Source organism: Perognathus longimembris, chromosome 21, assembly GCF_023159225.1.
Source record: "Perognathus longimembris pacificus isolate PPM17 chromosome 21, ASM2315922v1, whole genome shotgun sequence".
NCBI lineage: Eukaryota > Metazoa > Chordata > Mammalia > Rodentia > Heteromyidae > Perognathus > Perognathus longimembris.
The window spans coordinates 29319965-29341055 of NC_063181.1; the positions used below are offsets into that span (position 1 = coordinate 29319965).

At 41.9% G+C, this 21091-nt stretch overlaps 1 protein-coding gene across 6 annotated transcripts; it reads right to left on the minus strand.

Annotated features, from left to right (window-relative positions):
• Positions 1 to 3239: 3239 nt before the first annotated feature.
• On the minus strand, positions 3240 to 17352 carry Pomk (protein O-mannose kinase). Of its 6 annotated transcripts, none has more exons than XM_048330348.1 (5): positions 17317 to 17352; positions 14686 to 14768; positions 13556 to 13690; positions 8259 to 8561; positions 3240 to 4819 (listed from the first exon to the last, which is right to left on the minus strand). In XM_048330348.1, exons 3-5 carry the CDS (start codon positions 13562 to 13564, stop codon positions 4049 to 4051), a joined length of 1083 nt encoding a protein of 360 aa, XP_048186305.1. In that variant the 5' UTR covers positions 13565 to 13690; positions 14686 to 14768; positions 17317 to 17352; the 3' UTR covers positions 3240 to 4048. The 6 variants fall into 6 exon arrangements, with proteins under 6 accessions (XP_048186305.1, XP_048186307.1, XP_048186306.1 ...); XM_048330350.1 differs by lacking the exon at positions 17317 to 17352 and adding an exon at positions 9595 to 9691 and having other exon boundaries at positions 14686 to 15025; XM_048330349.1 differs by lacking the exon at positions 14686 to 14768 and having other exon boundaries at positions 17317 to 17343.
• Positions 17353 to 21091: the final 3739 nt, after the last annotated feature.

A 21091-nucleotide genomic window follows, 5' to 3' on the forward strand; every position in this document is an offset into this window, starting at 1 on the left:
AGTCTGGATTTTTCTAAGGGCACAGTATCAGTAACAACTGATAACTGCAAGTCACATCTTGTAATTCTTCCATAACATACTTCTTATTTTAGCCTATTGTAAGTATTTAAAAATAAATTATATATTCAATAAGGGGTTGGGGAGAGGAGAACAGAAATAGGCTCTGCTGGTGGGATGGGCACTAGTGAGAGGGGGGTAGGCTAAAAAGGGTGAATATAGCCAACATAGCATATATGAAACAAACAACCAAACCTACTGAAATTGTATTAGATGAGGGAGAAAACTATAAGGGAAAATAAGAGAGAAGATTAAACTGAATGCACTGTACACATGTTACAGAACTGTCACAATGAAATCATAAGCAGGAGCTAGGAGGTGGCTTAGTGGTAGAGTGCTTGCCTAGCAGGCATGAAGCCCTGGGTGATTCCTTAGTACCACATACACAGAAAAGGTCAGAAGTGGTGCTGTGGCTCAAGTGGTAGAGTATTAGTCTTTAGCATAAAGAAGTTCAGGAATAGCATCCAGGCCCTCAGTTCATCAAGCCTCAGGACTGGCCAAAAAAAGAGGAGAGAAGAAATCATACACAAATAAATAAAATTACTTTATACCTTCATTTTGTTTCAATTTAATGTCCTCAAACAAGGCTGTAACATGAACAGAAAAACAACAAACCATTTCCATACTAAGTGGGGCATGAGGAATGCACAGCCTTACAGGAAAATGTTGAACAGCTTTATTGAGATATAATTCACATATCATAAAAATTTCCATTTATGGAATTTAGTGGTGATGGATGTTTACCACTATATAATTGCAAAACATTTTCATCATTGCTCAAAGCTCCTACACCCAGTAGTAATCAAGTCCTAATCTTCAACTCCAACCACCTACCAGACCCTGGAAAACAGGTATTTCTATGAATTTTCATTCTGGCCATGAATATGGAACCATATAACATGCTGTCTTCTGAGTAGCTTTTCCCCAAATTCATCAATGTTGAGGCATACACCAAAATGATTAAAGTTGAATAATGTCCCACTGTATGGATCTATTACACTTCACTTACTTATTTCTTGACTGAAAGACATTGGGTTACATTTTTATCATTGTAATTGCATCATCAACATTCATAGACAATGCAAACAAGCTTTTGTGTGAACATGTTTTGAGTCTTTCAATTCCACTTGAAAGTGGAATTGTTGGGTCATGAGGTCACTATTTTAAACTTTTTGTTGTTGGTAGTGGTCATGGAGATTGTACCTGGGACTGTTCCTGAGCTCTTTTGCTCAGGCTAGTGCTCTACCACTTTGAGCCACAGCACCATATCCAGTTTTCTTGTGGTTCATTGATAGAGTCTTGCAGACTTTCCTGCCTGCTCTGGCTTTAAACCATGATCCTCAGATCTCAGCCTCCTAAGTAGCTAGGATTACAGGTGTGAGCCACTAGCCAGTCACCTGGCTATTTTAAACTGTAAGATGTTCTTTGCTAGTGGCTGCATCCTTTTGTATTACATTGGTATTGTATCCTAAGAGTTCCAGTCTCTTTATATTCTTACCCAATACATTATCTTTTTAACCCTAGCTGGTTATAGTAGAATTTACATTCCTTTCTTTCTTCCTTTCTTTCTTTGTGTCTCCCTCTCTCCCCCTTCCTTTTCCTTTCTTTCTTTTCTTTTATTTATTTATTTTGGTGCTGGTTCTGGAGCTTGAACTCAAGGCCTGGGCACTATCCCTGAACAGTTTTGCTCAAGGCTAGCCCTTTCCCACTTAAGCACAGCTCCACTTCCAGCTTCTTCAGTAGTTTGCTGGAGATAAATCTCATGCACTCTCCTGCCTGGGCTGGCTTCAAACCATGATCCTCAGATCTCAGCCTCCTGAGTGGCTAGGATCACAGGCATGAGCCACCAGTGCCCAACTGGAATTCTTTTTTAACTAATAAACCCAAGATCAAGCTTGTGCCCTTTGAGCTTCACAGTGACTTGAGCATTGTGGCAAATTACTTGGATGCCTTGCCCCAGGTGAGGGCCACCCCATGACAGAAGGACATGCTGAAAATACTTTCTATCCTACTGCCAGTGGTACCCTACTTGACAATGAAGTGTAGTGCTTCTTAATATGTAGTTCCAGAGAGTCCTATCATCACTAAGAGCCAGTTACAAGTGGAAATTCTTAGACTCGAATCCAAACATCTATTGAGAAAGGAATTCATACAGGCTCCAGCTGTCTGTGATTCCAGATGATTCTGAAACCTACTCCAGTTTGGGGAAAGGCAGAGTCCACTGTAGAGCATCTTTAGTTCCAAACATCAGCTGTATCCACCTTATTAGTGACCATTAATACATACCAAATCCCCTAAAGTGTAGATATTTATACTATAGGAAAGTATGGGGTTTTTTCAAGCCAAGGTCTCACTATGTAGACCACATGGGCCTCAAACTCAGTCTTCCTACCTCAGTCTCACAAGTGCAGATATTAAAGATGTGCTCTACCATGGCCAGGTTCAGAACTTTCTGAAGGAGTTAATCATGTAACTCAAGGAGAAATGCCTGACACTTTCCAGTAATGAGGGACAGTTGATATAAAGAGTTCACAGAGAAAACTTAGCTCAGGAGAAATTTCAAAGCATCACTCAAGGCCAGTAACAAAATGTACCTCAACTTGCTATTTTAGATATTTCTATCCATTCCAGATCTCAAGATCATACTGTCATAGTTCTTTTACCTCACTGGAAGAAGACTACAGAGACTACAGAGAACAGTGATTTAAAAAGGAGAACACATGGGGACTGGGAATATGGCCTAGTGGTAAAGTGCTCGCCCTGGGTTCGATTCCTGAGCACCACATATATAGAAAAAAAGCCGGAAGTGGTGCTGTGGCACAAGAGGTAGAGTGCTAGCCTTGAGCAAAAAGAAGCCAGGGACAGTGCTCAGGCCCTGATTCCACACCCCAGGACTGGCAACAAAAACAAAACAAAACAAAAGGAGAACACATGTTTTACAGCCCGCATATGTTCAGTATTTTTTTTTTTTTCTTAGCACTAGTAATGGAACCTATGACATTACACATGCTTGGCAAACACTCTACCATTTTGAGCTACCCCCTCATCATTTCTCTTTCTATTTTTACTTTTTTAAAGGTTTTCATCTTCATTTGTGTTATCATAATATAGAGGTGATGTACCGAGGAGTTACCATTTCATAAGATAGGTAATGAGTATATATATATATATATATTTTTTTTTTTTTTAAATAATGTCACCCTTTCCTTGCTTTCTCCATTTTTCCCTCCTGTCCCTGCCTACAAGTTTCAGAGTTCAACATAGTGTTTACTAAGTTCCACAGCTGCAATTGTTTACCCTATGTCCTGCCATTTCTGTGTGTTCTCCCACCCCAAAGGCAGATAAAGGAACAAACAAGACAAAGGCAAAGAAAGAAAAACAAAATTTGTTTCCATTATGCTAGGGTTTGATAATAATAATAATAATTTGATAATATTTTATATGACCAGAGGCACAGAGGCATTGTGCCTTTGTGTTCCTCCCCTAAGAGTGTCCTCCTTTGGTCTCACTGTGTGAATGCCTACATTCATGTACTCAGCACTTCTTAAATTGGGAAGAAAAAATGTTGTTCTTTGATAAATGACTATACTTACTTCATGTTGCACCATTTAAAAATCTCTATTAATATTTCTTAAGAGCTTACAAACTTTATTAGGATATGTAAGGATTCTTTATGACTACATGTTTTTATTAGTTAATTCAGATACTGGGTAGCTTCATTGATTCTCTACATCTTTACCAAAAAGCAAGTGTCCACAGAAATGTGAAGTCATGTTTAAATCAGATCTGCTTTGCCCTTGTTCCCACTTGAGCTGTCAGGAGACATGAACACACTCAAATGTGCAAATTGATGTAGAAAAAGAAGCACATGGCCAAACAGCAAAACACAATGAAAACCCCAAGTTCAAACAACAACCTCCATTATCAGAGTTGAACTGTTGTAATTTTGATTCAGTCTTTAAATCCCACCCTTGAACAACTAGACTGGGTTTTATAGCATTTCCCTTGTCTGAGACCTTACAGTATCTCTGAGTGAGTTAAAAACCTTCTGATAAGTATCCAGAATATCCTGAGCAGTGGGTCTTTCTGCAGGAGTCTGGCTCTTACAAGCCTTATGAATATCAAATAAATGGAATCGAACCATATCACTCCCTTCAACGTGACCCAAAAGGAAACTGGAGACATCTGGAATCTTCCAGATGTCGACTTTCTCATCATAGGAAGGCATAAGATCATCATGAAAAGGTATGTCCTCTCCATAGGGCCACAGCTGTTCCGGAGCCACAAAATCCCCATGAAGCTCCCTGTGGCCACACTTCACCAACATTCCGGCGCTGTGGTTCACCAGGGGCAAGGCATCCAAGTCATTTGCCACAATGCTCAAGTTACTTGTGAGCAGATACTGGGACAATGTCTTGGGCAAGTCATTAGAATCACACATGACCAGTGTGCCCAGAGGGCTGTGGTGCAGGTAGTTAATGATACTGACATACTCTATTGCCAACTGCAGCCTGTGCTGCCATGTGTTCACATTTTGGTACTTTGAAAGATTTAGTGTTTCTTCCAGGTTTCTCAAAGAACCTAAGGGGTGATATTCAGTAAGGATACTGTTGTCATCTTCACAATAGCCAAGCAACGTGACAATGTGTTTGCTTTGTAGAGATTTTAGCATCTGTAGTCCATGGAGGAAATCATCTTTCATTTCCAGACTCCTGAGCCGTGAGAGAGAAACCTTGTGTTCCTTCCACTCAGATAGAAATACCTGAAACAAAGACACAGAAGCATCAAATGAAACTTTTACCTAAAGCTGAATGGGAAGCAAATACCTTCTAAGTGACAGGTGTGGTACAGAAGACACAGAAACCAACGAAACACAAATCCACTCTCTGCTGACACAGAGTTGTATTTAGTCTAGATGTAAAGACCACCCACTTGTGAATAAACAAAAACATTTAGCAAAGCAAGCACCACATTAGTGAATAAGATTTTAAGGCAGAAGAGAACGCCTCTGGTCTTAGTGGCTGTTGGTTGATGATCTTGGAGGATTATCAGAAATAGCACAGCACAGATATTGAGTCTGGGGAAGGCAAACAGATTCTCATTTCATCTTAGCTGGCTTATTAACCCAGCTATATTAAATCCTATCCAAAAACAAAACTAAAAGCAAAAAGAGCTGAGGGAATGGCTCAAAAGTGGCAGGGTGCTTGCCCAGCAACTGCCAAGTCCTAAAGCCAAACCCTAGAATACACTGAAAATAAATAACACTTTTTAGTCATTAGTGCTAAAAAGCAGCACAGTAAACCATAAACAACAATATTTATATGTAAGGAAAACATTTTCATATGGTCTTTGGTTTTGAAGCTTTATTTCAACTATAAAAGAAGGAGCTGAGGGGCTGGGGATATGGCCTAGTGGCAAGAGTGCCTGCCTCATATACATGAGGCCCTGGGTTCGATTCCCCAGCACCACATATACAGAAAATGGCCAGAAGTGGCGCTGTGGCTCAAGTGGCAGAGTGCTAGCCTTGAGCAAAAAGAAGCCAGGGACAGTGCTCAGGCCCTGAGTCCAAGGCCCAGGACTGGCCAAAAAAAAAAAAAAAAAAAAAGAAGGAGCTGAAATGCTATACAAATACTGCCTGTACATATGGCACAGGAGAGAAAGCACCACTGCCTCAAGTATTCGTTTTTATTAGCTAGGAAAAGCAGGAGGTACTGTAAGTAAGAAAATAAACTGATCTTTTGTGTAAGTCCGGAGAGAAGGTAGAAAGTTCAGAATTCAGGATTCCCTGCCCCAGGCAATTTCTACATGCTGTGACTGTGTCTCCATTGCTAAAATAAAAGTTTTGGTTTTCTTTTCCTTTTTACAGAGCTAGGAATCAAACCCAGGGCCACACAGAGGCTAGAAAAGAACCTATCTCCAATCTTCCTACTCAGGAGGATGAGATAAGAGAATCACAGTTCAAAGGCTCTTATCTCCAGTTAATCAGCAAAAAGCTGAAAGTAGAGGTGTAGTTCAAGTGGTAGAGCACCAGCCTTGAGTATAAAAGCTAAGCAAGAGCACAAGATCCTGAGCTCAAGCCCCAGGACTGGCATAAAAAGAAAGAAAAAGAAAACAAGTATGTACCAGTTATTTTCTCCTCCTCACTACTAGTTGGTTAAAATGGTATCCTTCCTGGTCCTTAAACCATCAGGTAGATTGCCTCTTTGGCCACTTCACAGATTTATCTTTCTTACCAGGTGTCCACATTCTCATCATAGCTTCATGTCCCTCTGATCAAAGCCCTCCCTTGGCCACCTAGAGCAAAAGCCTACTAGTCTCTTTCCTTGGCCTGCTTTGTCTTCATTAACACATGATACCAGCATATCATATTATATAATTGGTTTTTAAAGTTTGACTCTTGGAGAGTCAAACACTAGCAAAAGAGACAGTATATTTGCTTTTATCACTGCTGCACCTACAGCCCCTAAAATGAGTAAAGTACTTTACATAACATAAATTCCTATCACTTCACCCTAACTGGATCCTTCCTTTAGAAAAGTACTCTGTCTATAGCCAGGCATGGTGGTAGCATTTTTGCTCAAGGCTAGTACTCCACCACTAAGCCACAGTTCCACTTCTAGCATTTTTTTTTTCTTTTTTGGTCACTTGTGGGGCTTGAACTCTGGGCCTGCGCACTGTCACTGAGATCTTCAGCTCAAGGCTAGTGGTCTACCACTTGAGCCATAGCACCACTTCCAGTTTTCTGGTGGTTAATTGGAGATAAGAGTCTCACGACTTTACTTCTCAGGCTGGCTTTGAACTGTGATTGATCCCCAGATCTCAGCCTCCTGAGTGTCTAGGATTACAGGTGTGAGCCACTGGTCCCGGCTTCACTTCCAGCTTTTAGTGGCAGCTTGATGGACTTTCCTGCCCAGGATGGCTTTAAACCATGATCCTGAGATCTCAGCCTCTTGGGTAGCTAGGTTACTGAAGCATGAGTCATCAGTGCCTGGCACAAACAAATGATTTTTTTTTTTAAGACATGTCCTGTCCATATTCAGAAGGAAGCAGCCATGGTTCCTTGTTTCTTCAACAAAAGCTGCAACATCAAGCTGGGATTCCAAAGGTATGTTTCCTGTTCTCTCCTTATCTTTTGTCAGTATTAAACCAGCCATACACAAGAACATATCTTGGTTCCATAATCCTTAGCTGGCTGCCACAGCCACTGACTGGTCAGTAGGCCAGTCAATGACTTGAGAGTCTTCATAGAAACACCAACCAGATGAGGTGACACACATACTTGCTGGCAATGAATCAAAGGCTCTTGGAGCTTTGAGAACTGAATTCAATCTTTGGTGAGGGAAAAGTATCATCTTAGTTTGAAAACAAAGAAGAAATTATTTGGAAGTAGAGCCAGGGCTCAAAGTGGTAGAGCACTAGCCTTGAGCAAAAGAGCTCAGGGACAGCACCAAGGCCCTGAGTTCAAGCCCCATTACTGACCAAAAAAAAAGGAGAAATGATTCCTAATCCCTTCACCTTTTACATTTTTGTAGTTTTCTACATAAACAGGTGATTTTGGAATAGAAAACATGTTTTCCTAATTACAGTATAATGGCTACAAAACATTCCACGTAGGGGTTGGATGATAATAACTAAGTACTCTAAAGTTACTGTACTAGTTTTCTATTAATATAGTGTTCCTTTACACAAGTACCTTTTTTCCCTCCCCACCCCCCAGCCCCTCTGGACTATCTTATCTTATTAGGCTAAACATTGTCTAGAGTCTAGTCATCTCTGACTTTTTGTTTTGTTTTGTTTGTTTTTGGAACCAGACTCACTATATTGCTCAGGCTAGGCTCAAAGTCCTAGGCCCAAGTGGTCCTCCTACTTCAGCCTCCTGAGCAGCTGGGACTAAGGTGCCCATCACAATACCTGGTTTATTACGGCTCATAGCACAGAAGGCCAAATCCCAAAAAGATGACGCCAATCTCAGGAGGCTGAAATCTGAGAACTGAGGTTTGAAGCCTGCCCTGGCAGAAAAGTCTGTTAGACTCTTTATCTCCAATTAATCATAGAAAAATCCAGAAGTGGTACTGTGGTTTGAGTGGTACAGCACTAGCCTTGGGCAAAAAGGAGCTCAGGGACAGTGTCCAAGCCCAGAATTGGAGCCCATGACCAGCAGCAAAAAAAAGATGACACCGATGAGTAACAGGTGTACTTACTCTCTTCACAGCTCCTTCCCCAGTGCGCTTTAACTGCCTCACTTCTGTCCTCAGCTCCTCACAGGATAGCCAGGGAGAGCAGTTTTTCATCTGCCCCATTCTGAAGTAACCATAAGGACAGGACCTGGGGTCCTCGGTAGATCGTTGAAGGGAAATGAAAAATTGGTTGAGGCAGAGGTAAAGAAGCACATTCATGAGGGCCATGGTGAGTAGCAGGCCAACTACCCGGGGGACAGCTTTGTGGGTGAGACCTTTCCTGCTCTCCTGGGGTTTCCCTTCCATGCTGTTATCCTGTGTCAGCTCCTAGTAGGAGACAAGGAGTAATAATAATTACAGACAATGTTCATCTTTATTTTTGTGAAGGAGTTTGGATGACACAGAAGGCGGTCCAGAAATGGCCGTATCTCTCATGCCTCATACATTCACAAGTTCAGTTACCTTTGGTGTCACTGTCTAGCACAAGGGAGGTCTGATTAGGCTCGATGTCAGCTGCTCCCATAATAAATATTCTTGATTACGAACTAAAATTTGGATTCATTCAGATTAGATTAGGTTAGAAGGAAGATATTGGTGTTTGACTTTATCTCACCCACAGTAGTTTACACTAAGTAGCTATTTATGAATATTTACTGAAATAGAAGCAGAATATTTATTTGTTACTCCAATGGGGCTACAGCAAAAGATAAAAAAGATTAGTTAAGGTAATAAGTAGAGGCCTCCTGATCTCGGCTGAGGATTTAGGATGTTCCTGTCTGAGCAGGCCAGGAATGTGCTCAATGGTAAACGTGTACAAGTCCCTGGTTTTATCCCAAGCACAGCAAGAACAAAATAAAACCTTCAGGTTTGTTTTTGTGATTATTTGATTGAACTAATATCTTATGTATGCTAGATGAGTGTTCTATTACTGAGCTTCTCTACCCCATCCCAAATCCTGAGCATTTTTAATAAGCAAAGACTATTCTGTAGAAGGACTGAAGCTCAGAGACTACTTAGAACACACTGGCAATAAGAGTGGAAAAATTCCTACAGTAAAATAATGGTGATGAATCTGGGAAAGAGGACTCAGGTGTCCCTGGAAGTAGGTAACCAAAGATTCCAGCACAGGAGCCACTTTATGGCTGTGAATGGGGGGCTTTGGAAAGGGGCAGCCCTAAGGATAGACCCTGGGCAGTGGGTGCTTCTCCCTCAGAGTGCTGGATGCAGCAGCTCCTTATGAAACAGAATAGAAGCACTCGGTGTGACAGGTCTGGCCTTTCTGATGTATGCCCACTGAGCGCCAGCCCTGAGAGGCACAGGAACACTAGGGATAGAAGTGTCCTGAGATGTCCATGGTTACCTTCTAGGAGTGTCTTCTTTCTCCTGCCTAGGTATCTACCCAGATATCCGAGGTGATCAGTGGTTGGTTGCAGGGGCTGGTGTGAAAGCTCTCTGTGCTGTGCGAAGTACCAAAAAAGAGGTTTGTTAAAAAAAAAAAAAAAAAAAGCTGGGGGTGGGAATATGGCCTAGTGGCAAGAGTGCTTGCCTCATATACATGAAGCCCTGGGTTCGACTCCTCAGCACCACATACATAGAAAATGACCTGAAGTGGCGCTGTGGCTTAAGTGGCAGAGTGCTAGCCTTGAGCAAAACAAAGCCAAGGACAGTGCTCAGGCCCCAACTTCAAGGCCCAGGAATGGCAAAAAAAAAAAAAAAAAAAAAAAGGGGGGGGGGAATAAAAAAGAAAAAGCTGTTTAACACCCCCTTTCCCATGGCATGCTGGAGCCTAGGTGTCCCTCAGACTTTCACTTTCCAGGGGGGTGCAGAAGCCACAGAGCAGTCCTCAGTCTGGCCACTGCCACCAAAACCTGTAGGTTAATGTGGGATCAGAGTCCCAGGATTTCTGAGTAGCCTGTGTTGTCCCAATCTGTTCTCCTATAATCCAGACTTGATCTTGATGCCTATACAGCCCTGCTTGGTGTGAAGCTCATAAAAAAAAAAAACAACAAAAACCTACTACCTCATTTTAACTTTCCATCCTCCAAAATTTTGCAACCCTTTCTTTCCTCACTTGTAGCACTTCTCATTAGCCCAAAGTTTAGTTAGTTCTACAAGGCCTTACTTAGGTTGGACCAGGTCACCATTTCTCTTCAAACTTATATTACCCTTCCCCACTTTTATTCTTGGTTCTTGTTTCACTGAAACACAGAAGCAATCAGAGTATTTCTGCAAGTTCCCAAACTACTTTCTCTCCTGTTACTACAAAACAAGCCTTTCTCCTGGCTTAGGAACTCATTGCTCCAGTAGCTCTCTCCTTCTGTGACACTACCAGAAAGCCATGACTTCCACCTTACCTAAAACATCTCATCTTCACCCCACTTTCCCCTTCTATTACCCTAGTTAGTTCTCTTGTTCCTTTTCAACAACTCCATCAGAGTACCCAAATCCATTCTCTCATCACTCCTCCACCGCACTGTTGGCCCACTCATGTTGGGGACAGCTGTGCCTTTAAGAGGCCACAGCTGGCTTTAGCCTTTTTTTTTTTTTTTTTTTTTTTTTGCCAGTCCTGGGGCTTGAACTCAGGCCCTGAGCACTGTTCCTGGCTTATTTTTGCTCAAGGGACTTTACCACTCGACCCACAGCACCTCTTCTGGCTTTTTTTCTATATGTGGTGCTGAGGAATTGAACCCAGGGCTTCACGTATACGAGGCGAGCACTTTACCACTAGGCCATATTCCCTTTAGCCTTTAACAGGAAGAGAAGCCCCAGCCCCTGGGGTGAGCACGTGTTGGCCCTTGGGGGATTGTGATCCCCACCCACAGAGGAAGTTTCATGACATTACCTGATGGGCATCCCAGTAAGCCAATCAGTCAGTCACCCCAAGTCCTTCCCCTTCCGCCTTTGTCATCGTAATAAATCCTTCTCCCCGCCCTCTGGGCGGCAGAGACCCATTCAACCATCCAACCGTCTCCCCGATATCTTTGTCCTGCGGCTCCTGACACATTATGGGGGACCGAGGAAGGGATTTCGGCATCCCACTTGAGCTTAGAGCTATCCGGTAAGGACACGCCTTACTCCTTCTGCCGGTATGAGGGGTAGGGAGGAGTTTCTTCCATAGAATTGCAGTTCAGGCATTCCCCCGGGAGATAGGGTGGGGGAAGGGGTCCTAGAGACCCCAACATTTGGGCATCTCCTCCGGAGAAGTGAGGAGAAGGGGTCCTCAGAGGCCCCGACACACTCAAACTGATTTTATCTGACCAAACACCTCACCAGTTAGCAAGCAGTCCATGTTACATAAAGCACTTTCCTTACTTGGTTTCCAGGAAACCACTCTTTGGTGGCTCCTTCTCATCTCTCCATGTGATAGGTCCTCCAGGCTTAGAACTTAGACCTCCCCAGATTCTTTGCTTTCTATCTCCACCTGCTGATGGGCCCCAGAAATAACAGGTTCAATCCTAGCCTCTGCTAGAAGTTAAGGCTTGCTTTCTTCACTTTTAAATGTCTGATGGACAACTCAAAATATTTCACTCAACAATAAAAATCTATTTTTGAATAGGTAAGGGACCTAAATAGGCATTTCCCTAAAGTAAACATCCAGATAGTCAACAAACACATGAAAAAATGTTCAATTTTATTTGCCATCAAGGCAAATAAACCAGGTACTGGTAGCTGTAATCCAAGCTACAGAGGAGACTAAAACCCAGATGAGCATGGGTCGCAGTCAATCTGAACAGAAAGTCCTCAAGATTCCATCTCCAGGGATGGGAGCTCAGTTGGTAGCCAACAAGTGAAAGCATCAGGTACCAAATTCAAGTCCTGTTCTCAGACCAAAAAAGAAAAAGAACATTCCATCTCCAAAATATTCAGCAAAAACACCAAGATGGGGGCATGGCTCAAGTGGTCGAGTACCAGCTGAACATGCAAGCCAACCAAATACAAGGCCTTAAGTTCAAACTGCAGGACCTGAAAAAAAATCATGATGAGATACTACTTCTCATGGTAGACTACTTCCTATCTGCCCCTGATGATTATAATAATAAATCAGACATGGAATGTTTACAGAGAAACTCTAATCCTTATATAATGCTAAAAAAAAAAATGTAAAATACAGCCATTGTGGAAGGTTACCTGTTATTTCTACGCTAATCAGAGGTCATCTAATAGAAAATAATTCTATTGCTCAGAATATGCCCAAGAGAACTGAAAACACATTGACACAAACACTTACAGATATATGGTCAAAGCAGCATAATTTAGAATACCCAAATGGTGGAAATAATCCAAATAATACACCAACTCATGAACTATATCATGAAATGTGCTATATCATTATGTGGAAAATTATCTAATTATAAAAAGAATAAAGCCCAATTCATGCTACAACAGGAATAACCTCAAAAAATATAGCCAGTCACTATATAAGCCTATTTACATAAAATGCCCAGAATAAGCAAATCTATATGATCAGAAAACAGTTTAGGGGCTGCTACAACTTATGGGATCAGGAAGATAAACAATGGCTATTTACGAGACTGTGATTGCTTGTTCAATAAAGAGACTAATGATGGTTGCACAATCTTGGAAATATACTTAAAAATGGCTCAATTACATACTTTAAAATGGTGGTTTTATGGCATGTGATTTATATCTCAATTTTTAAAGGAAAAATGTCTCCTGAACTCAAATCTTTTCCACAAAAATCCATTCTTTTGCTCCCATTATTGAACTCATATAAATTCAAAAATGAGGGCTCTCTCCTTCCAGTTCCCAGGCTGTGGGCTAAGGGTCAGCACAACAACACTGCCACCTCTCTAATCATGAAATATTTAAACTAATTAACCCATTGAGTGCCAGTGGCTCATACCAGCAATCCTAATTTCAGGAGGCTGAGATCTGAGGATCAAGGTTCAACATCAGACTGGGCCAGCAAAGTCTATGAGAATCTTATTTGCAATTAACTATCCAAAAAATAGACACAAGTGCAGCTGTGGCTTAAGTGGCAAGAGTGCTATTCCCCAGTGCAAAAGCAAAGGGACAGCTCCTAGACCCTGAGTTCAAGTCTTAGTACTGGCAGAAAAATAAAAATTAAAAAAGAGGTACTTAAGAAAACACTTACACTGTTGCATTGGTTCGCCTTTTACCCTATCTTTGATGTTCCCCTTCCCTTTCCTAGTTCCAATAAACATATATACAATAAAAAAAAAAAAAGAAAACACTTAGGCAATTGCTTTAGCTTCACTGGACAGCTATCTTGCCTAAGTAAGTCCACCTTCTCACTTCCTCACAATATCTGTCAGTGTCCAGGATGGTCAAGTTCCTACCTTTCTCATAAAGACTCCAGGCCCATATCTCTTCACATCATCTTCAAAGACTTCAACGGAAACTGAACAGCGTTTATCACTCAGACTTGAGCCTCTAAAGCTTCTTCCACATGCACCCCATTCTTGAAAGGTACTCTAAAGAAATAGATAAAAGGAGTCTTGCTCATCTATATTTAGAACAAAGTAAGTAATCCTAGCTACACAGGAGGCTGAGATTTGAGAATCATGGTTCAAAGTCAGCTTGGGCAGGAAAGTCTGTGAGACTCTTACCTCCATTTAACCACTGAAGAGGCAGAAGTGAAGCTGTAGTTCAACCAACCTCAAGTGAAAAAACTAAGGGACAGCACCCAGGCCCTGAGTTCAAGTCCTAGTTCTGGCACACATAAAAAAGTAAAGTAAGTTCAAGACATAGAGCATTGTCAGCATTGAGCAAAAAAGGGAGGGAAGAAAGGAAAAGGAAGGAAAGAAGGAAGGAAGGAAGGAAGGAAGGAAGGAAGGAAGGAAGGAAGGAAGGAAGGAAGGAAGGAAGGAAAGAAGGAAGGAAAGGAGGGAGGGAGCCTGTCTCTATGCAATGGTTTTAGTGGCCTTCTAAAATGCTTTTGACTTCTAAGTCTCTACTAAGTCTCTACTGCAGCCCACCTCTTTCTTCTGAAATGCTTTACTCAAGAGGCCCTTCAGGGGCTGGGAATATATCCTAGTGGTAAGGTGCTTGGCTTGTATACATGAAGCCCTGAGTTCGATTCCTCAGTACCACATATATGGAAAAAGCCTGAAGGGGCGCTGTGACTCAAGTGATAGAGTGCTAGCCTTGAGCAAAAAGAAGCCAGGGACAGTGCTCAGGCCCTGAGTCCAAGCCCCAGGACTAGCAACAACAACAAAAACAACAAAAAAGGCTCTTCAGGGTCTGGGATGTCTACAGTTAAACTCAGTATTTCCCTCATTCCCCAGCATGGCCTCTCCAGGGCTCCTATTCCATGAATTCAGACATCCTTCCCACCCACTCAAGTAAAATTCCTCCATAACTTGATTCCTCCCACCCTTGCCTTTGAAAGCACAGCCTCCATTCCGGTCTGTTCACACCTGCCCCTCCCTGTAGCCTTGCTCTGGCACCATCCATTGGTGGTGCTCACCTGGGCTTTGTAACTGCTTCCTGTCGTGTTGTCTCTCCCTTCTTTTCCAATCCATTCTCCATACAGCAGATGAGATCTTTTTTCTTTAATGAAATGTTTCAAGAGAAAAATAAGTAAATAAAACAAGTGTCTACTTGGCTTTGTCAAATTTGTTCCTTTTTCTGTGAGATTTTGTGAGGGCTTTTTTGTTTTTGACAGTGGGGAAGCAATCCAGGGTCTACTTTTTGAGACATTTCCCTTTATCCCATCCCAGCCCCAGAGTGTCTTTTCTGCTCAAAAACATCCTTTTGGGAATGCCAGGATCCAGACTCACACATCCTTCTTCTTCTAAACTAACTTCTGAGCTCAACGGTGCCCTCATGCCTGGCATACAGCAGGTACTAGTTAGGAATGCACTGTCAGGCTCCAGTAGTTCGTGCCTGTAATCTTAAGCTACTCAGGAAGCTGAGATTTGAGGATCATGGCTCAAAGCCACCAAAAAGCTGGGTCTTGAGCAAAGAAGCTCAGGGGCAGAGTCCAGGGCCTGAGTTTCAGCCCCAGGAATGACATTTAAAAAATAAATAAAAATAAACACACTATCTGATCATGTGCAATCTATTTCTTCCTGATCTCAGCCTGAATCATCTGCTCTTCATCTCTCTTCTCCTCCTCCTTCTTCTTTTGTAGCTCTTAATATAGTCTAGCATTTTTAATAATTGTAAATTCCCATGTGTAAACATATACTGAGGTAGCAAAATTTAGTTTACTGAATTTACTAATTAGCTGAGAAAGAAAATTATTGAGTGTGTTAATCTTTACAATGGGGAATAGGATATATGGACAACAAAGTATCCATAATCAGGATCAGTATAAAAGTTTACACATAGATGATGAAATATGGTCTTTGAGAGACTTATATCAAACCCAAAATGTTTATTGCTTTGATTGTGGCATTTTCCTATCTTTATACATTCAAGAGTTTGTGTTCATTTTAAGAGAATTTAATAAGTTCTTTCTGAAATTGTTTTTTCCCTGTCTTTCATAACAAGTAAGTGAAAATTAAACTAAATATCAAATGAAAACATAACAATGACATGTAATACATTTCATTGTCTAACATATTTTGTAGAGTATTTTATACTGGGCATTCTGTTTGATACTCAAATGTTGCATTTACATTTCCAGATACAGGATACATATTTTCCCTGTTCATCTCTTTTTAATACTTGTCATCCACCATTCCTTCTCTCAAACTAACTTCACCATTAATCCTTTCAATTCACAAAATATCTTCTACTCTACATTCTCCCTTTGCCCACTGCCTCTAAGGGTGGATTCTGGTTTTATGGAGTTTACACAATTTGGAGAGGGGAGAGGTGCTCTTAAAAGAGCACACATTTATAAAAATTAAATTGCTGGACCCTTACCAGAGTTTTACAGGAGATCAGTACAAGTGAAGAGTCTACAAGCTTCATTATAAATCTGCATCTGCTTGTCATTCTCTAAATCCACATAACCTGTGCTCCACACTTTTTTCATATTCATACTTACTTGGGTAAGTATTCTCTAGAGGGTAAAGGAAGTAAAGGTCATTGGTTTGTTTGTTTGCCAGTCCAGGGCTTGAACTTAGGGCCTGAGCACTGTCCCTGGCTTCTTTCTGCTCAAGGCCAGCACTCTGCCACTTGAGCCACAGCGCCACATCTGGCCTTTTCTATATATGTGGTGCTGAGGCATCGAATCCAGGGCTTCATGTATATAAGGCAAGCACTATTCCCAGCCAAGTAAAGGCCATTAGAGAGGTTTTCTTCAGGGATATTGGAACCCTAGCCCCTTCCTGTGTTCTCTCTGCTTCCAGAAACCATGAGTCAAAGCAACTTCTTCTGCTCTGAGAATGTGGTTGGAAGCTAGCCTGGCAGACAAATCTATGCGAGACAGTTATCTCCAATTAGCCAGTAACAAGCCAGAAGTTCAAGTATGGCCCAAGTGGTAGAGTGCCAGTTAGGGACAAAAAAGACAGGCCAAGAGTTCAAACTCGTAATAATGGTAATCTTAATTTTTAAAAGCTATTAACATCAGTTACAAAATTATGCAAAAAACTATAATATATTCAAATCTATGTTGAACCCGCATTATTAAGCAATAAACTCTCATTTTGATAGCCTTTTAACTAATCCAAAGACCTCATTCGCTCTCAGCAAAAACACTCATCCAAAAATTCAACTGATTTTCAGTGTTAACCTCTAATCAATCTCAATGGGTGGCGGTTTGTTGGCCTCAGACCCAGCATTTCTCCTGTGACACAGTGGCTTTAGCCACGCTTTGGCGCATCTGATATTTCTGGAGCAAGCGGTCCAGAACCTAGGATCAGGATGGTGACTTGAGGGTCTTTCTAACCCAAAAATAAGAAAGAGGAAGAGGAAAAACACCATCAAAAACAAAACCACAGAAGCGCTGTCTGCAGCCCAGCAGAGGCGCGGGAGCGCGAGCAAAGTGACTGCTTGGGGCTGGAGCTCCCACCCGGGCCTGGGCTCCGGGGACCAGGTCTAGCCAGGTGCAGATCCTGAGGACATCGCGTTGCCGTCGCCTCCCGCTGACCACCCCGCGCCGCCCCGCGCCGCCCCGCGCCGCCCCGGCAAGCCGCTAACGCCCTACCTGAAAGGCTGGACTAGTCCAGGATAGCGCACCCGGGGCCCACTGCGCCTGCGCGACCGGAAGCCGGACAGGCGAGCGAGCGCTAGAGCGCCGCCTGGTGTCCTCCTCTCACGTGGTCACCCTGCAAACTTGTGAGGGCCATAGAGGTGCTTCTTGCCAATCAGTGCTGACAAGAACCTTACAATTACTAGGCAGCCCCTGCAGTCATTGCATTTTGCTTATTTTTCAAATAAGGGCCTTGCTCTTTGTTCTGGCAAACCTGAACCGGGGTCCACCTGTTTATATTTACTGCATCTTTGGGATGACAGGTGCACACCATCCCACACAGCCTTTCTGTTGGGTAAGACTGGACGTATCATCCTGATGACATTTTCAGTTAGGCTGATCTCAATCTGCAGTCATCTGAATCTCATCCTCGGGAGCAGCTGGGCAGCTGGGATAACAAGTGTAAAGCACTGAGGAGAGAGAGAGAGAGAGACAGAGAGAGAGAGAGAGGAGAGAGAGACAGAGACAGAGAGAGAGAGAGAGAGAGAGAGAGAGAGATGAGCTGGACATCTTTTCCCTTACCTTTCTTTCTCTGCTCAAAACTGGCACTCTGCCACTTAGGCCACGCCTCTAGCTTCTGGCTCTCCTGAGCTTGAACTCAGGGCCTGGACGTGGTCCCTGAGCTCTTTCCTGCTCAAGGCAAGCACTCTACCACTTGAGCCACAGCACCACTTCCGGCTTTTTCTGAGTAGTTTATTAGCAATACACGCTTCACATACTTTTCCTACCCCGGCTGGCTTCCAATTGAGATCCTCAGATCTCAGCCTCCTGATTAGATAGGATTACATGCACGAGCCACCAGCACCTGGCTCTGCCTATCTTTCTGATGGTCAGTTTATAGAAGAGTCTCATGGACTTTTCTTGGCTTTAAACTGTGATAATCAGATCTCAGCCTCCTGAATAACTAGGATTATAGGCATGAGCCATCAGTGATAACTCAACATAATCTTGTTTTACTTTGGTGCTGGTTACTGAAAAGAGGAGCTATAAGAACTACGCTCATGGTAAAGCAATAGTTCCAAAGGATGGTCTTCAGATTGGCAGCATCAGCAAATTGTTTGAAATGCACATTATCAAAGCAGCAGACCTTCCACAAAGATGCAGCTGAAGTTTGAGAACCACAGTGTAAAGAAAACTATGGGGCTTTGCCAAGAGAACACTAAAATCTAAGCTTCACACATTCAAGAGCCAGCAACAGATGAGAACTTGAGCAAGCCTAAAGAGTAGGATTTGGAAAAGGTTAGGAAGTGATATGAAGACTGGAAGGCCTTAAAATGAATGGACCATGAACAAATCATGCTTAGCAAGGTAAGCCAAGCTCAGAGTGAAAATGGCGCACGTTTTCTCTCATATGTGGAAGCTTGATCTAAAATATGACTGGAGATAACCTAGCCATTCCAACAGTCAGACTAAAGGAGGATACACTTATGGGTGAAACACAAAGGTTGTAACGTCTCTGAACATTTAGAATACTATTTATTGAAATTAACTCCAGGAAATGAAAACATTGGGGCTTTTTGTTGTTGATGGTGATGGTTTTTTTGATTCTTTTGAGGGCTGGGAGGTAAAGAGAGACATAGAAAGGGAGAGAGAAGGGTGAACAAAGGCAATCATGCTGTTCAGTATACACTAGGCTGAATGAAAAGTCGAAAATGACCTATGTCATTTGTGGGCAGGGATGCTAGGGGCAAGCAAAAGGAAAAGTAAAGAAATGGGTGAAATTGTCCAAAAAAGAAATGTAGCCAGGTGCCAGTGGCTCACACCCGTAATCAGGAGGCTGAGATCTGAGGATCATGGTTCAAAGCCAGCCTGGGCAGGAAAGTCCATGAGACTCTTGCCTCCAATTTATCGCCAGAAAACTGGAAGTGGCATTGTGGCTCAAGGGGCAAAGCCCTGGCCTTTCAAGTCCCATGACCTACAAAAAAGAAATGTACTCATAACCTAATTTTGAAATGGTATGAAATGGTAGCCTCTCTCTGTAAACACCTTACTAATAACAACCAATTTATTTTTAAGTCACACTACATGATAAACTGTATAGGACTTTAGACACACAGAGACCAAAAGAGGATACTCGTAGAGGAGGAACACAATGACTCAATGCCTATGTGCCTCTGCTCCTATAAAATAATATTTATCAAAATGAACCAGGAAATGGAAACCCAAGTTTTTAATCTTGTTTTTGTTTTGCTTTCTATATCTGTGTTTGGGGGGATCAGGGAGGCACAGAAGTGGAGGGACAAAGGGCAAACAAAGCAGTGGTACTCACTGACACTGTTGAAAATAAAAATGAACGATACAACTTGTGGGTGGCAATGGGAGGGAAACACTGGGAAAGAGAGAGGGGAATTTTTTTTAACTCACACTAGTGTTTGTACCTGGCTATAAAATGATAGTTGATGGTTACAAATGGGAAAATCAGGCATAGGATGATATAACTTACTTAATTTACAAGTGTCATCTCCCTTGACATCGACACATTTTCAAAGTTTAAAAGCAAGAGACAAACACAATATGGGTTAAAAAATTGAATCTGTACTAATAAACCAAACAATGAGTATTAAGATAACTATAAGCATGCATGAAAACCTAGATTCAGTTCTTAGAACCTGAGTGGGAACAAAGTAAACAAAGCCAATCAGGTTGGTAAATAGAAAAAAGGAAAAGGGAAGCCATACCGCCGATGTTGAAGTCAAGGAAAGAAGGACCAAACTGTTTAATAAGTAAAAAGTTTCCGTTTTAGAAGATGAAAAAAATTGTGAATTTAATGCCATTAACTGTGTACTTAAAAGTGGTTAAAATAGCACATTTTCTCCCGTATATTCTCAAATAAAAATGATGCTGTAAGGGAAATGGATGGAACGAGGACAAATCATGTTCGGTGAAGCAAGCTCAGAGACAAACGGTGCATATGCTATCTGATATGTGGAAATGAGATCTAAAATACACTGAGATATGATCTATTATGCAGGATTCTAGATATTTACACACAGTGAGGCCAAAAGAGGATACTTTTAGGAAAGAACCACAAAGGCACAATGGCCAAGTGCCTCTGAATATTGATATAAAATAGTACAAATACTGAAATGAACGCCAAGATATGGAAACAAGAGACCTCTCTTCTCTTTTTTTAAATTTTAGTTTTTATTTTTTGATGATTGTCTTCTTTATCTTATGTATGATGTATTTGTGTGTATATCTTCACAAAGGTTCATAGGAGGGTACAGAACTGGAGGGAAAAAGGGGGGGAAAGTGCAGCAGTGGAGCTCACTGGGCACTGATGAAAGTGAACTGCACAACTCAGGGGTAGAGACAGGAGGGAGGCACTGGGCCAGAGTAAGGGAACAGATGACACTGTACAAAAGGAAATGTACTCGTTACCTGACTCATGTAATTGTCATCCCTCTGTACATCACCTATATAACAATAAAGTAAATTAATAATAAAAATAATGTTGTAAACCTGTATGTATTGACATGAAAGGATATCCATATTGCAGATAGTATGGGGACACAATCATTTATTTTAAATACATATTTTAAAAATTTTAGTGGTGCTGACATTGACAAGTATCCAGTGCATGCTAGAAAATCATTCTACTACTGAGCTATAACCCATACCTACTTATTATTTATTCATCCACCCACTCCTCCATTCATTTGGGCTAGTCTTGGGGCTTGAACTGTGTCTGTGTGCTGTGGCTGAGCTTTTTTTTTTTTTTTTTGCCCCA